The 18,236-nt window shown below is 38.3% G+C and overlaps 1 protein-coding gene across 1 annotated transcript in view; it reads right to left on the minus strand.

The window, feature by feature from the left end:
• Positions 1-1,162: 1,162 nt before the first annotated feature.
• LOC139757348 (glutamate receptor ionotropic, delta-1-like) overlaps positions 1,163-18,236 on the minus strand; it is a 99,725-nt gene continuing 82,651 nt past the window's right edge. The window contains exons 8-9 of the mRNA XM_071677770.1: positions 1,433-1,506; positions 1,163-1,298 (exon numbers count right to left, since the gene is read on the minus strand). Coding sequence (XP_071533871.1) covers positions 1,163-1,298; positions 1,433-1,506 — 210 coding nt within the window. The remainder of the gene's footprint in view (positions 1,299-1,432; positions 1,507-18,236) is intronic.

Genomic DNA, 18,236 nt, shown 5'->3' on the forward strand with positions numbered 1-18,236 from the left:
GTCGTCTTTTCCTAGTGCTACCTCGCACACATGAGGGGGGAGGGGGATGGTATTCCATGTGTGGCGAGGTGGCGATGGGAATGAATAAAGGCAGACAGTGTGAATTGTGTGCATGGGTATATATGTATGTGTCTGTGTGTGTATATATATGTGTACATTGAGATGTATAGGTATGTATATTTGCGTGTGTGGACGTGTATGTATATACATTGTGTATGGGGGTGGGTTGGGCCATTTCTTTCGTCTGTTTCCTTGCGCTACCTCGCAAACGCGGGAGACAACGACAAAGCAAAATAAATAAATAGATAAATCATAAGTATATAGGATGAAGGTATACGTGGAGCAGCTGCAGCAAATCCCTTTCACGGATGCTGTCACCATTAGGGAACAGTTAAGACTTGACGTTACTCTAAGGAAGTGAGGAAGAGGCAACACGAGTCTGGCATACGCCATTGGACGTCTGGGATCAAAGAAAATCTCAGTGAGAGACTCAGAGAATATCAGATTCGCTTTGCCCAGCAGTACGCAGACGTGGGATTGGACTTCTGGGCGCGTTTCATTGGGTGCGATGAAAAGTCTTTCTCTTCATCACTTGGGGAAGTTCATTGCTGGCGCAGAAATAATGAAAGATAAGATTATATTAGTAGGATACTTATTGCAGAGACTACAAAATGCTGCAGGGTTTCACAATTATCTATCTATTCCTTTGCCTAAATCTACAAGGATATATAATTGATTACGTTGCCTATGGTTACTACGAATATCAGTTTGCTTTGTGAAGATATTACTCTGCTTATCTTTTCAATCGCGTTCCTACCCTTTGCTATATCTGCGTTGGCTGCAAGACAAGTTAATATCATAACATGAGGTAAATCCCAGTAATAAGTCTCTCCTACTTATTGTTCATCGGTTTATTAGTTTTTCATTATCATGTATCATAGATGTATACTGAATAACAGAATTATCAGTATATTTTCATGAGCTAGTTATGCGCGCTGCAACATCTGAGGTGGCCAGGAGCGGTCACGTCACTGCCAATATGTTGGGCTGGATCTACCTGCTCGGGGTAGGTGAACTGGTTGACATCGAGGGACGTTTAACTGCAGACTAATTTACAGAAATACTTGAAGAACTCATCCTCCGCTCGGTGTGGACCTGCACGCTACCCTGCCAGGAAAGGATCATCTTTATACGGGACAACTGCCCCATGCGCACGGCCAGGATCGTCAGACGCTGGTTCCAAGATCAGAGGATTGCTGAACTCCTCAAATGGCCAAGCAAAGCAAGCGATCTCAATCCTATAGAGAACATATGAGTATATATTGTTAATGTGTACTAGCCAGCACGGGAACGAACATCGGATCAGCTGGTACTGCACGCCAAGAGGGAGTGGGAAATCCTGAGGAGGAGGCCTGAACTGGTGTTCAGGCACGTGGCTTCTGTTCCCGTAAGACTGCGGGAAGTAATTGAGATGGGCGGAGGCTGGACTGGCCACTGAGTGTGGGTCTGAAATGTGAGCTTGAGAGCATGGCAGAGTGTGCGTGCATGTTTGAGTATGTTTGTATCTATAAGTGTGGGTAGCTATGACTTGTGGTAAACATGCTTTACCATTTTTTATTGACACCAGCTTTTCATACTCAGAGCAACACAAATATACATACGAATGAAGTTCCTTCTATAGCGTCAACCATATTGATAAATGCAAAGGTGAGCCAACAGTGAACTGTACTTACCATTAATGGGTTGAAGAAGGTCGTAAGACTCGATTTTCTGAGTTAAATTGCACCATAAGCTATCAGAAACCATTATTGTGATGATATAGACAAGTCACAACACAAACACAATTTTGGTGGAAAAGGCTGGTCGCTCTGTAGCTCAAGTTTGTGGAATATTATCATAGTTTTTGCTTACGTGTTATCCGTATCATTTCATACAAACGACTGTTAAACATTTATATCAATTGTATATTATGAATGAAACCAGTTCGGGAAGGTTATCATTTCTGGTTATTCATCGTATAGATCTATTTTGCGCTTCAACTGCTCCTATGCTGCCCTCAGGTGACGACTGCTGAACCATTCAGTCTGCTCGTTGAGTGGAGAACAGTTGTTAACTTCAAAATGCCTGTTACGGTGTGTAAAGTTGTGATCTCTGGTGAGAGAAGCATGATAATGTTGCACACATTTGGATGTCATTTCCATCAACATAAGCAACATAATCAAACATGAGCAACGCGATAGTGTTGATTATTACTTAGAGCCAAAGACTGGATGAAAACAAAACATTCACGAGAAATAAAGCAGGACAGAGAAGTCGTCAAGTTAGATATTATATAATTGGAAATACTCGTCTGCTGATAACCTCATCTCCTTCATTCCATGGATAACCCTTACTGAAGGCGGATAGTTCTCGGACATCAGTAAAATCGTCTGCCGTTAAGCATGTTGATATATCAAACGGTTTGCAGTCTTCATCAAAACCCTAAGAATACCTTATCTAGTTGGAGCTACGATTCTAAACTTTTTATGGTATTTCATACGAGTGAAATTGCCCAAGGTAATACAGAGGACACTATCACCGTGTGTGGCAATCTTAGTCAGCTTAATGACTGACAAATTCTTTTTGTGCTTGAAAGTAAAAAATGTGTGCAAAATGCATTACTATAATCTCATGAACTTTCCCAAGAATACGTCACTTTCCTTTTTTTACAGCAACGATCCTGCCCAAATCTGAAGCCGTTATCGGTGAAAAAAAGAAAGAGAATTAAGAACAAAACGCAAAAATACAAGAAATGAAAGGGAAAGTTGATTTGATCTCCTGATATGTTTATATACCTTGCTCTTAAAGTTGTAAAGGTTGTAGTAAGAGAGAAGACAAATGAGGGAAGAGAGTATTAAGAGTGGCACTGCACGTGACTTTATCATTTTACTTTAGCTAACAACAGCCTGTTTTACTACGTCACTACACGATTATACTTAACGTAAGGGAGATCCCACACAGCGAAAGCGTAAATCTTCAGTGTGTAAATGTATTAAAATTGTCCAGCATAAAAGAATGACATGCCCATCAGCTCTTTGGAGTTGATTATTATAGTGTCTACCTTGTAACACACGCGAGGATCAAGCAACTCTAACCTATGAGAGCCACCGCCATGTACACTAACTTGATAATGCACTCGCCACCCAGAAGGGTTCAGGAAAATGTCATGGATGTCAACTATGGGGCGACAGATCGCCGCTTTATCAAACATAACATTTTCAATACATTACATGAGGTGAGGTATCGTCTATATTGTTAACACAGAAGGATGGACTAGACTAGGGAAGACAATGTGGGAGGCGTGTGCTGATGTGAGGCTAGCTGGGAGGTGAGTGCTGGTGTGAGGCTAGCTGGGAGGTGAGTGTTGGTGTGAGGCTAGCTGGGAGGTGAGTGTTGGTGTGAGGCTAGCTGTGGGTGGGTGTTGGTGTGAGGCTAGCTGAGAGGAGAGTGTTGGTGTGAGGCTAGCTGGGGGGTGAGTGCTGGTATGAGGCTAGCTGGCACGTGAGTGCTGGTGTGACGCTAGCTGGGAGGTGTGTGCTTTTGTGAGGCTAGGTGAGAGGTGAGTACTGGTTTGAGGCTAGCTGGGAGTTGAGTGCTGGTGTGAAGCTAGCTGGAAGGTGAGTGCTGGTGTGAAGCTAGCTGGAAAGTGAGTGCTGGTGTGAAGCTAGGTGGGAGGTGAGTGCTCGTGTGAGGCTAGCTGGGAGGTGAGTACTGGTGTGAAGCTAGGTGGGAGGTGAGTGCTGGTGTGAAGTTAGCTGGAGGTGAGTGCTGGTGTAAGGTTAGTTCTTTGAAGAGATTGTTGGGCGAGAGGATAGAGGTCTTAAGAGGAATGTTTTCGGTATCATGGCCACAAACTGTTTGTAATACAGGAAACATCACCTTATCAACAACACTAATTTTTTATCAGTTGAAAGAAGTAACAGATAATGAGTGTGTATGTCCTCGATGAAACTTTGTCGTCTTCAAGGAAGGTACATTGTATTTACTGAGAGCGTAACAAAATGATGAAGACTATCAACAACAACATCGTATTTCAGTGATATACACGTTAGTAAAGCATGTAGACGAAGACATTGATAAATATAGTATTTCACTTGATATGAATCAGTCAAACATTTAAGGCTTCGGTCTCATTATGAACCCACACCCCAGACAGATGTCCTTGACTCCACAAATACTTTTGGTTGCGCAGTGCCCTAAATATGAGTCATGATTTCCAATACAACTCACGTATTGTGCGAAATATATAGATATTGTACTAACGCATTACAAGGAACATATATATATATATATATATATATATATATATATATATATATATATATATATATATTTCTTTTTCTTTCTTTCAAACTATTCGCCATCTCCCGCATTAGCGAGGTAGCGTTAAGAACAGAGGACAGGGCCTTTGAGGGAATACCCTCACCTGGCCCAATTCTCTGTTCCTTCTTTTGGAAAAAAAAAAAAAAAAAAAAAAAAAAAAAAAAAAAAAAAAAAGAGAGGGGAGGATTTCCAGCCCCCCGCTCCCTCCCCTTTTAGTCGCCTTCTACGACACGCAGGGAATACGTGGGAAGTATTCTTTCTCCCCTATCCCCAGGGAATATATATATATATATATATATATATATGTTTTGGGAGCAGCTAAATGAGTGTGTTAGCGGTTTTGATGCACGAGACCGGGTTATAGTGATGGGTGATTTGAATGCAAAGGTGAGTAATGTGGCAGTTGAGGGAATAATTGGTATGCATGGGGTGTTCAGTGTTGTAAATGGAAATGGTGAAGAGCTTGTAGATTTATGTGCTGAAAAAAGGACTGATGATTGGGAATACCTGGTTTAAAAAGCGAGATATACATAAGTATACTTATGTAAGTAGGAGAGATGGCCAGAGAGCGTTATTGGATTACGTGTTAATTGACAGGCGTGCGAAAGAGAGACTTTTGGATGTCAATGTGCTGAGAGGTGCAACTGGAGGGATGTCTGATCATTATCTTGTGGAGGCTAAGGTGAAGATTAGTATGGGTTTTCAGAAAAGAAGAGTGAATGTTGGGGTGAAGAAGGTGGTGAAAGTAAGTGAGCTTGGGAAGGAGACCTGTGTGAAGAAGTATCTGGAGAGACTGTGTACAGAATGGAAAAAGGTGAGAACAATGGAAGTAAGGGGAGTGGGGGAGGAATGGGATGTATTTAGGGAATCAGTGATGGATTGCGCAAAAGATGCTTGTGGCATGAGAAGAGTGGGAGGTGGGCTGTTTAGAAAGGGTAGTGAGTGGTGGGATGAAGAAGTAAGAGTATTAGTGAAAGAGAAGAGAGAGGCATTTGGACGATTTTTGCAGGGAAAAAATGTAATTGAGTGGGAGAAGTATAAAAGAAAGAGACAGGAGGTCAAGAGAAAGGTGCAAGAGGTGAAAAAAAGGGCAAATGAGAGTTGGGGTGAGAGACTATCAGTAAATTTTAGGGAGAATAAAAAGATGTTCTGGAAGGAGGTAAATAGGGTGCGTAAGACAAAGGAGCAAATGGGAACTTCAGTGAAGGGCGTAAATGGGGAGGTGATAACAAGTAGTGGTGATGTGAGAAGGAGATGGAATGAGTATTTTGAAGGTTTTTTGAATGTGTCTGATGACAGAGTGGCAGATATAGGATGTTTGGGTCGAGGTGGTGTGCAAAGTGAGAGGGTTAGGGAAAATGATTTGGTAAACAGAGAAGAGGTAGTAAAAGCTTTGCGGAAGATGAAAGCCGGCAAGGCAGCAGGTTTGGATGGTATTGCAGTGGAATTTATTAAAAAAGGGGGTGACTGTATTGTTGACTGGTTGGTAAGGTTATTTAATGTATGTATGACTCATGGTGAGGTGCCTGAGGATTGGCGGAATGCGTGCATAGTGCCATTGTACAAAGGCAAAGGGGATAAGAGTGAGTGCTCAAATTACAGAGGTATAAGTTTGTTGAGTATTCCTGGTAAATTATATGGGAGGGTAATGATTGAGAGGGTGAAGGCATGTACAGAGCATCAGATTGGGGAAGAGCAGTGTGGTTTCAGAAGTGGTAGAGGATGTGTGGATCAGGTGTTTGCTTTGAAGAATGTATGTGAGAAATACTTAGAAAAACAAATGGATTTGTATGTAGCATTTATGGATCTGGAGAAGGCATATGATAGAGTTGATAGAGATGCTCTGTGGAAGGTATTAAGAATATATGGTGTGGGAGGCAAGTTGTTAAAAGCAGTGAAAAGTTTTTATCGACGATGTAAGGCATGTGTACGTGTAGGAAGAGAGGAAAGTGATTGGTTCTCAGTTAATGTAGGTTTGCGGCAGGGGTGTGTGATGTCTCCATGGTTGTTTAATTTGTTTATGGATGGGGTTGTTAGGGAGGTAAATGCAAGAGTTTTGGAAAGAGGGGCAAGTATGAAGTCTGTTGGGGATGAGAGAGCTTGGGAAGTGAGTCAGTTGTTGTTCGCTGATGATACAGCGCTGGTGGCGGATTCATGTGAGAAACTGCAGAAGCTGGTGACGGAGTTTGGTAAAGTGTGTGGAAGAAGAAAGTTAAGAGTAAATGTGAATAAGAGCAAGGTTATTAGGTACAGTAGGGTTGAGGGTCAAATCAATTGGGAGGTGAGTTTGAATGGAGAAAAACTGGAGGAAGTGAGGTGTTTTAGATATCTGGGAGTGGATCTGTCAGCGGATGGAACCATGGAAGCGGAAGTGGATCATAGGGTGGGGGAGGGGGCGAAAATTTTGGGAGCCTTGAAAAATGTGTGGAAGTCGAGAACATTATCTCGGAAAGCAAAAATGGGTATGTTTGAAGGAATAGTGGTTCCAACAATGTTGTATGGTTGCGAGGCGTGGGCTATGGATAGAGTTGTGCGCAGGAGGATGGATGTGCTGGAAATGAGATGTTTGAGGACAATGTGTGGTGTGAGGTGGTTTGATCGAGTAAGTAACGTAAGGGTAAGAGAGATGTGTGGAAATAAAAAGAGCGTGGTTGAGAGAGCAGAAGAGGGTGTTTTGAAATGGTTTGGGCACATGGAGAGAATGAGTGAGGAAAGATTGACCAAGAGGATATATGTGTCGGAGGTGGAGGGAACGAGGAGAAGAGGGAGACCAAATTGGAGGTGGAAAGATGGAGTGAAAAGGATTTTGTGTGATCGGGGCCTGAACATGCACGAGGGTGAAAGGAGGGCAAGAAATAGAGCGAATTGGAGTGATGTGGTATACAGGGGTTGACGTGCTGTCAGTGGATTGAATCAAGGCATGTGAAGCGTCCGGGGTAAACCATGGAAAGCTGTGTGGGTATGTATATTTGCGTGTGTGGACGTGTGTATGTACATGTGTATGGGGGGGGTTGGGCCATTTCTTTCGTCTGTTTCCTTGCGCTACCTCGCAAACGCGGGAGACAGCGACAAAGTATAAAAAAAAAAAAAAAAAAAAAATATATATATATATATATATATATATATATATATATATATATGTATATGTATATATATATATATATATATATATATATATATATATATATATATATATATATATATATATAAATATATATATATATATATATATATATATATATATATATATATATATAAATATATATATATATATATATATATATATATATATATATATATATATATATCTTTCTTTCATATTATTCGCCATTTTCCGCATTAGCAAGGTAGCGTTAGGAACAGAGGACTGGGCCTTTGAGGGAATATTCTCACCTGGCCCCCTTCTCTGTTCCTTCTTTGGAAAATTAAAAAAAAAAAAAAACGAGAGGGGAGGATTTCAAGCCACCCACTCCCTCCCCTTTTAGTCGCCTTCTACGACACGCAGGGAATGCGTGGGAAGTATTCTTTATCCCCTATCCCCAGGGATATATATATATATATATATATATATATATATATATATATATATATATATATATATATATATATATATATACGTGAGGAATGCGTGAGAAGTATTCTTTCTCCCCTATCCCTGGGGATAGGGGAGAAAGAATACTTCCCATGCATTCGTCACGTCTCGTAGAAGGCGACTAAAGGGGACGGGAGCGGGGTGCCAGAAACCCTCCCCTCCTTGTATTCTAACTTTCTAAAAGGGACAACAGAAGAAGGAGTCACGCCAGGAGTGCTCATCCTCCTCGAAGGCTCAGATTGAGGTGTCTAAATGTGTGTGGATGTAACCAAGATGAGAAAAAGGGAGAGATAGTTAGTATGTTTGAGGAAAGAAACCTGGAGGTTTTGGCTCTGAGTGAAACGAAGCTCAAGGGTAAAGGGGAAGAGTGGTTTGGGAATGTCTTGGGAGTAAAGTCAAGGGTTAGTGAGAGGACAAGAGCAAGGGAAAGAGTAGCACTACTCCTGAATCAGGAGTTGTGGGAGTATGTGATAGAGTGTAAGAAAGTAAACTCTAGATTGATATGGGTAAAACTGAAAGTTGATGGAGAGAGATGGGTGATTATTGGTGCATATGCACCTGGGCATGAAAAGAAAAATCATGAGAGGCAAGTGTTTTGGGAGCAGCTGAATGAGTGTGTTATTGGTTTTGATGCACGAGACCGGGTTATAGTGTTGGGTGATTTGAATGCAAAGATGAGTAATGTGGCAGTTGAGGGAATAATTGGTATACATGGAGTGTTCAGTGTTGTAAATGGAAATGGTGAAGAGTTTGTAGATTTATGTGCTGAAAAAGGACTGGTGATTGGGAATACCTGGTTTAAAAAGCGAGATATACATAAGTATACGTATGTAAGTAGGAGAGATGGCCAGAGAGCGTTATTGGATTAGGTGTTAATTGATAGACGCACGAAAGAGAGACTTTTGTATGTTAATGTGCTGAGAGGTGCAACTGGAGGGGTGTCTGATCATTATCTTCTAGAGGCGAAGGTGAAGATTTGTGGGGGTTTTCAGAAAAGAAGAGAGAATGTTGGGGTGAAGAGGGTGGTGCGAGTAAGTGAGCTTGGGAAGGAGACTTGTGTCAGGAAGTGCCAGGAGAGACTGAGTACAAAATGGAAAAAGGTGAGAACAAAGGAGGTAAGGGGAGTGGGGGAGGAATGGGATGTATTTAGCGAAGCAGTGATGGCTTGCGCAAAAGATTGTGGCATGAGAAGCGTGGGAAGTGTGTTGATTAGAAAAGGTAGTGAGTGGTGGGATGAAGAAATAAGATTATTAGTGAAAGAGAAGAGAGAGGCATTTGGACGATTTTTGCAGGGAAAAAATGCAAATGAGTGGGAGATGTATAAAAGAAAGAGGCAGGAGTTCAAGAGAAAGGTGCGAGAGGTGAAAAAGAGGACAAATGAGAGTTGGGGTGAGAGAGTATCATTGAATTTCAGGGAGAATAAAAAGATGTTTTGGAAGGACGTAAATAAAGTGCGTAAGACAAGGGAGCAAATGGGAACTTCAGTGAAGGGGGCTAATGGGGAGGTGATAACAAGTAGTGGTGATGTGAGAAGGAGATGGAGTGAGTATTTTGAAGGTTTGTTGAATGTGTTTGATGATAGAGTGGCAGATATAGGGTGTTTTGGTCGAGGTGTTGTGCAAAGTGAGAGGGTTAGGGAAAATGATTTGGTAAATAGAGAAGAGGTAGTAAAAGCTTTACGGAAGATGAAAGCCGGCAAGGCAGCAGGTTTGGATGGTATTGCAGTGGAATTTATCAAAAAAGGGGGTGACTGTATTGTTGACTGGTTGGTAAGGTTATTTATTGTATGTATGATTCATGGTGAGGTGCCTGAGGATTGGCGGAATGCGTGCATAGTGCCATTGTACAAAGGCAAAGGGGATAAGAGAGAGTGGTTAAATTACAGAGGTATAAGTCTGTTGAGTATTCCTGGTAAATTATATGGGAGGATATTGATTGAGAGGGTGAAGGCATGTACAGAGCATCACATTGGGGAAGAGCAGTGTGGTTTCAGAAGTGTTAGAGGATGTGTGTATCAGGTGTTTGCTTTGAAGAATGTATGTGAGAAATACTTAGAAAAACAAATGGATTTGTATGTAGCATTTATGGATCTGGAGAAGGCATATGATAGAGTTGATAGAGACGCTCTGTGGAAGGTTTTAAGAATATATGGTGTGGGAGGAAAGTTGTTAGAAGTAGTGAAAAGTTTTTATCGATGATGTAAGGTATGTGTACGTGTAGGAAGAGAGGAAAGTGATTGGTTCTCAGTGAATGTAGGTTTGCGGCAGGGGTGTGTGGTGTCTCCATGGTTGTTTAATTTGTTTATGGATGGGGTTGTTAGGGAAGTGAATGCAAGAGTTGTGGAAAGAGGGGCAAGTATGCTGTCTGTTGTGGATGAGAGAGCTTGGGAAGTGAGTCAGTTGTTGTTCGCTGATGATACAGCGCCGGTGGCTGATTCATGTAAGAAACTGCAAAGGCTGGTGACTGAGTTTGGTAAAGTGTGTGAAAGAAGAAAGTCAAGCGTAAATGTGAATAAGAGCAAGGTTATTAGGTACAGTAGGGTTGAGGGTCAAGTCAATTGGGAGGTAAGTTTGAATGGAGAAAAACTGGAGGAAGTAAAGTGTTTTACATATATGGGAGTGGATCTAGCGGCGGATGGAACCATGGAAGCGGAAGTGAATCATAGGGTGAGGGAGGAGGCGAAAATTCTGGGAGCCTTGAAGAATGTTTGGAAGTCGAGAACATTATTTCGGAAAGCAAAAATGGGTATGTTTGAAAGAATAGTGGTTCCAACAATGTTGTATGGTTGCGAGGTGTGGGCTATGGATAGAGTTGTGCGCAGGAGGGTGGATGTGCTGGAAATAGATGTTTGAGGACAATATGTAGTGTGAGGTGGTTTGATCGAGTAAGTAATAATAGGGTAAGAGAGGTATGTGGTAATTAAAAGAGTGTGGTTGAGAGAGCACAAGAGGGTGTTTTGAAATGGTTTTATTCAGAAGAATGAGTGAGGAAAGATTGACGAAGAGGATATATGTGTCAGAGGTGGAGGGAACGAGAAGTGGGATACTAAATTGGAGGTGGAAAGATGGAGTGAAAAAGATTTTGAGTGATCGGGGCCTGAACATGCAGGAGGGTGAAAGGCTTGCAAGGAATAGAGTGAATTGGAACGATATGGTATACCGGGGTCGACGTGGTGTCAAGGGATTGAACTGTGCCATGTGAAGCGTCTGAGATAACCATGGAAAGTTGTGTGGGGCCTGAATGTGGAAAGGGAGCTGTGGTTTCGGTGCATTATTACATGACAGCTAGAGACTGAGTGTGAACGAATGGGGCCTTTGGTGTCTTTTCCTAGCGCTACCTCGCACACATGAGGGGGGAGGGCGTTGTTATTCCATGTGTGGCGAGGTGGCGATGGGAACAAATAAAGGCAGACAGTATGAATTATGTACATGTGTATATATGTATAGGTCTGTGTGTGTATATATATGTGTACATTGAGATGTATAGGTATGTATATGTGCGTGTGTGGACGTGTATGTATATACATGTGTATGTGGGTGGGTTGGGCCATTCTTTCGTCTGTTTCCTTGCGCTACCTCGCTAACGCGGGAGACAGCGACAAAGCAAAATAAATATAGAGTAATTGGATAAATAAATGAATAAATAAATAAATATATATATATATATATATATATATATATATATATATATATATATATATATATATATATATATATATTTTTTTTTTTTTTTCATACTATTCGCCATTTCCCGCATTAGCGAGGTAGCGTTAAGAACAGAGGACTGGGCCTTAGAGGGAATATCCTCACCTGGCCCCCTTCTCTGTTCCTTCTTTAAAAAAAAAAAAAAAAAAAAAAAAAAAACGAGAGGGGAGGATTTCCAGCCACCCGCTCCCTCCCCTTTTAGTCGCCTTCTACGACACGCAGGGAATACGTGGGAAGCATTCTTTCTCCCCTAACCCCAGGGATAATATATATATATATATATATATATATATATATATATATATATATATATATATATATATATATATATATATATATATATATATATATATATATATATATATATATATATATTATTCCTATGAGTCCACGGGGAAAATGAAACACAAGTTTCCAAGTGCACTTTTGTGTAATAATCACATCATCAGGGGAGACACAAGAGAGAAATATAACAGTCTGTTGACATACATCGAAGAGACTATGCTAGGACGCCATTTGGTAAACTTGCGGTTGTCCAAGACAGACAACGAGCGTTAGTAAACTTACCATTTTACAAATTTTATCTACAATGAAATTATCTAATTTGTATAGACCATCACTAATATTAAGATTATAATTCTTTCTGTATTTGATGATAGAAGATTCAATGATATTTCTGTTGGTAATGAAGTTAGAGTTAATGACTAGGATGACATTACTACAGTCAATACAATTATCACAGTTTTTAAAGTGATTAAGCAAGGAATTTGATTCTTGTTCCGTTCTTATACTATAATTATGTTGCTTAAGTCTAACGGAATGATCCTTACCAATCTGCCCAACATAAAACTTGTCACAATCTCTAGATAGCACTTTATAGATGCATCCAGGAGAATTTTCTGTTCAATTCCCGATTAAGATATTCTTTATAGTGCTATTGTTGCTGAAGGCAACATATACATTAAAGGATTTAAGCAACAACGAAAATAAAGTAAAATTATTATCAAAAGGGTGAACTAAAAGATTCTTGGTGCCAATGAGAGGTTTGGGCTCAACTCTATAAAATGATTTCTTTGCTAACTTAAGGGATTTATCAATAAAAGATCTAGGGTACTTTAACTTAGATCCAATGGAATATATCTTCTCAAATTCATCATCAATAAACTCTGGACTGCAAGTACTTAATGCCCTAAGGAACATAAATTGAAATGACGATAATTTAACTCTGTCATGTTTAGATGAGTAATGATGGATATATGAGCATACATTAGTAGGTTTTCTGTATATACTAAACTTAAACTTGTTTCCTGCCTATGGATCATGCAATCTAAAAATGGTAACATATCATTATTTTCATTTTCTACAGTAAATTTGATGGAAGGTACTAAATTGTTAAGTAAGGCGAGAAATATTTGTAAATTTTCATTTGTTGGCCAAACACAAAAAACATCATCTACATACCTAAACCAAATTGCATTAGAAGGTAAGATATCCTTTAGTAATTTTGTTTCAAAAAATTCCATATAAAGATTACTTAGTACAAGTGAAAGAGGGTTGCCCTTTGCCGTACCAAATTTTTGAGCATAATAATCTCCATTGAATTGAAATATACAGTCTTTTGTACACAATTTTATTAGTTCAATGAAACCAGACTTTGAAGCAGATAAATGAATATCATCCAAGACACAAACTAATATTTTAAAGGGTCATCAACTGGAAGTTTCGTGAGAAGTGAGGAAACATCAAAGCTAACTAGTTTGAAATCAAAATTAACATTGATATTGTTAAGCTTGTTAACTAAATCCATATTGTTCATGATATTAGAATTTGATACCTTACCCACTAAAGGGCTTGATAAAGAAACTAACGATTTTGACAATTTACATGTGATGGAGCCTACTGAACTCACTATAGGTCTTGCTGGAATTTTTTTTTTTCTGTTTTGAGAAGTCAATACATATATGGCAATGAAAGGGACGAAAATGACAGACTTTTGATAAGAGAATCATTACCTTTCAACAACAACTTCATTTATTTTTTGAAACGGGAATTAACTGCTTCTAGGGGATTTTTTACTGAGTTTAGAATATGTTGTGTCACCATTTATAAAATCATTCATTTTAGATAATAGTTACTTTTGTCTAAAATCACAACAGTGTTAGCCTTACATGCTTTAGTAATACGTGTATTCTTGTCTTCTTTTTAAGGTGTTAATAGCTCTTATAAATCTTTTAGGGCAATTAGGTTCCACTGGTTTTGGCAAACTGCCATACACTAAACCCTTACAGATATCAATTTCATCATTAATGAAATTACTGTATTTCTCTAAATTACAAAAAAGACTTTGTGATATCAGTACAGCTGGCTTTCCTGTTAGAGCATACAAAACTTAATCCATAGACTAATTCACACAAGGAATTCTTATCTAGTTGTTTATTAAACAGGTTTATCACAAAAGAAGGGTTTGTGTTCTTAGTCCCGTCGCTGTTTTTAAAAAGATGGTCCAACATGCAATTTAGATTCATTTGTAGCCAATTGCGTTCATTCCTTAATCTATCATAGCAATAGTCCAACATCCGGTTCTTCCAATATGCCGGTGTTGCTATTTGAAAGGCACGTTTCTTCTCTCTTGTAATACGAAAGCCTCCTCCATTTCAATCTTCTTTAATTCAATATGTTTCTTTAAAATGACGTTTTGGAATTGGTCAGATGGTCGACAAGACAGCTGCAACAAACCCTGGGGTAGGACAGATCTTGGCAGCACTTATTCATCAAGGCATTTCCTTAGGAATCCAAATCGTAGCTTCAGTTGGTGGGCCTTGATTAACGATTTGGAGAAAGCTGTAACGAATGGAGAAAGTTCGGAACAGTTTGTAGAGAAGTAATAGAAGAGCCGTGTGGAATCCATGTTGGAAAGGATCACAATTTTGCGTGTGATCAAGATATTCCTATGAGTGCACGGGGAAAATGAAACACGATAAGTTCACAAGTGCACTTTCGTGTAATAATCATCATAAGGGGAGAAACAAGAGAGAAATATAACAGTCAGTTGATATACATCGAAGAGACGAAACTAGGACGCCATTTGGTAACCATGCGATTGTCCAAGACAGACAACGAGGGTTCGTGAACTTATCATTTTACAAATTTAATCAACAATAAAGTTATCTAATTTGTGTAGACCATCACTAACATTAAGATTATAATTCTTTCTGTAATTAATGATAGAAGATTCAATTATATTTCTAGTCGGTATAGAGCTAGAGTTAATAACTGAGATGGCATTACTCCAGTCAATACAATGATCATAGTTTCTAACGTAATTAAACAAGGCATTTGATTCTTGGCCCGTTCTTATACTATATTTATGTTGCTTAAGTCTAACAGAAAGATCCTTACCAGTCTGCCCAACATGAAACTTATCACAATTTCTACATGGCACTTTATAGATTCATCCAGGAGAATTTTCTGGTGAATTCCTGATTAAGATATTCTTTATAGTATTATTGTTGCTGAAGGCAGAATTTACATTAAAGTATTCGTGCAACATGGGAAGTAAAGTAAAATTATTATTGAAACGGAGAAGTAAAAGATTTTGGTGTCAATGGGAAGTTTGGACTCAACTCTATAAAATGATTTCTTTGCTAACTAGGGGATATATCAATGAAAGATCTTGGGTACTTATCGTGTTTCATTTTCCCCGTGGACTCATATGATTATCTTGATCACACGCAAAATTGTGATCCTTTCCAACGTGGATTCCACACGGCTCTTCTATTACTTCTCTACAAACTGTCCTGGACTTTCTTCTTTCGTTAGTACTTTCTCCAAATCGTTAATGAAGGCCCACCAACTGAAGCTGCGATTTGGATTCCTTAGAAAAATGCCTCGACGAACAAGTGGTGCCAAGATCTGTCCTACCTCAGCGATTGTTGCAGCTGTCTTGTCGACCATGTGACCAATTCCAAAACGTCATTTTAAAGAAACACATTGAATTAAAGAAGATTGAAATGGAGGAGGCTTTCGTATTACAAGAGAGAAGAAACGTGCCTTTCAAATAGCAATACCGGCATATTGGAAGAACCGGATGTTGGACTATTGCTATGATAGATTAAGGAATGAACGCAATTGGCTAAAATGAATCTAAATTGTAAGTTGGACCATCTTATCAAAAACAGCGACGGAACTAGGAACATAAACCCTTCCTTTGTGATAAACCTGTCTAATAAACAACTAAATAAGGATTCCTTGTATGCATTACACTAGGATTAAGTTTTGTGTGCTCTAACAGGGAAGCCAGCAGTGTTGATGTCACAAAGTCTTTTTGTAATTTAGAGAGATACAATGATTTAATTAATGATGAAATTGATATCTGTAAGGGTTTAGTGTATGCCAGTTTGTCAAAACCAGTGGAACCTAATTGCCCTAAAAGATATTTAAGAGCTATTAACACCTTAGAAAAGACAAGGATACAGGTATTACTAAAGCAGATAAGGCTAACATTGTTATGATTTTAGACAAAAGTAACTATCTATCTAAAATGAATGATCTTTCAAATGATGACACAACATATTCTAAACTCAGTAAAAATCCTCTAGAAGCAGTTAATTCCCATTTCAATACAGAAATGAAGTTGTTGTTGAAAGGTCATGGTTCTCTTATCGAAAGTTTGTCATCTTTGTCCCCTCCATTGTCATATATGTGTGGATTTATCAAAACACATAAGCAAAATTTTCTAGCAAGACCTATAGTGAGTTCCGTAGGCTCAATCATATATAAATTGTCAAAATGGTTAGTCTTTTTATTAAGCTCTTTAGTGGGTAAGGTATCAAATCCTAATAGCATGAAAAATGTAGATTTAGTCAACAAGCTTAACAATATCTATGTTAATTTTGATTTCAAAGCTCGTTAGCTTTGATGTTTCCTTACTTTTCACAAGACTTCCAGTTGATGACCTCTTAGAATATCTATTTGATGTCTTGGATGATAGTCATTTACCTGTTTCAAAGTCTGTTTTCACTAAACTGATAAAATTGTGTATAAAAGACTGTGTATTTCAATTCAATGGAGATTACTATGCTCAGAAATTTAGTATGACAATGGGTAACCCTCTTTCACTTGTATTAACTAAATTTTATATGGAATTTTTTCTAAACAAAATTACTAAAGGATATCTTACCTTCTAGTGCAATTTGGCTTATCTATGTAGATGATGTTCTTTGTGTTTAACCAACAAATGAAAATTTAAAAACATTTCTCCCCTTACTTAACAATTTATTACCTTCCATCAATTTTACGGTAGAAAATGAGAATAATGGTATGTTGCCAATTTTAGATTGCATGGTCCATAGGCAAAGAAACAAGTTTGATTTTAGCATATACAGAAAACCTACCAATGTATGCTCATATATCCTTTATTACTCATCTCAACATGACAGAGTTAAATTATCATCATCTCAATCTATGTTCCTTAGGGCATTACGTATTTGCAGTCCAGAGTTTATTGATGATGAGTTTGAGAAGATATATATTCTATTGGATCTAAGTTAAAGTACCCTAGATCTTTCATTGATAAATCCCTTAAGTTAGCAAAGAAATCATTATATAGAGTTGGACCCAAACCTCCCACTGACACCAAGAATCTTTTAGTTTTTCTTTTTGATAATGGTTTACTTTACTTCTCATGTTGCTTAAATCCTTTAATGTAAATGTTGCCTTCAGCAACAATAATACTATAAAGAATATCTAAATCAAGAATACACCAGAAAATTCTTCTGGATGCACCTCTAAAGTACGATGTAGAAATTGTGATAAGTTTTATGTTGGTCAGACTAGTAAAGATCTTTCTGTTAGAATTAAGCAACCAAAATATAGTATAAGAACAGGACGAGAATCAAATGCCTTGTTTAATCACTTTAAAAACTATGATAATTGTATTGACTGGAGTAATGTCATCTCAGTTATTAACGCTAACTCTACTACCACGAGAAATATTATTGAATCTTCTATTATTTAATACACAAAGAATTATAATCGTAATGTTAGTGTTGGTCTATGAAAATTAGATAACTTTATTGATAATAAAATTTGTAAAATGATAAATCTATGAACGCTCGTTGTCTGTCTTGGACAATCGCAAGTTTGCCAAATGGCGTCCTAGCTTCGTCTTTTACATGTATATCAACTAACTGTTATATTTCTCTCTTCTCTCTCCCCTAATGATGTGATTATTACAAGAAAATGCACTTGTGAATTTATTGAGTTTCATTTTCCCCGTGGACTCGTAGGAATATCTTGATCACACGCAAAATTGTGATCCATTCCAATATATATATATATATATATATATATATATATATGTATATATATATATATATATATATATATATATATATATATATATATATATATATATATATATATATATATATATATATATATATATAAATTTTTTTTTTTTTTTTTTTTTTTTTTTTTATACTTTGTCGCTGTCTCCCGCGTCTGCGAGGTAGCGCAAGGAAACAGACGAAAGAAATGGCCCAACCCCCCCCCCCCCCCATACACATGTACATACACAT

The sequence above is a fragment of the Panulirus ornatus genome, chromosome 25, assembly GCF_036320965.1.
Source record: "Panulirus ornatus isolate Po-2019 chromosome 25, ASM3632096v1, whole genome shotgun sequence".
Lineage (NCBI taxonomy): Eukaryota > Metazoa > Arthropoda > Malacostraca > Decapoda > Palinuridae > Panulirus > Panulirus ornatus.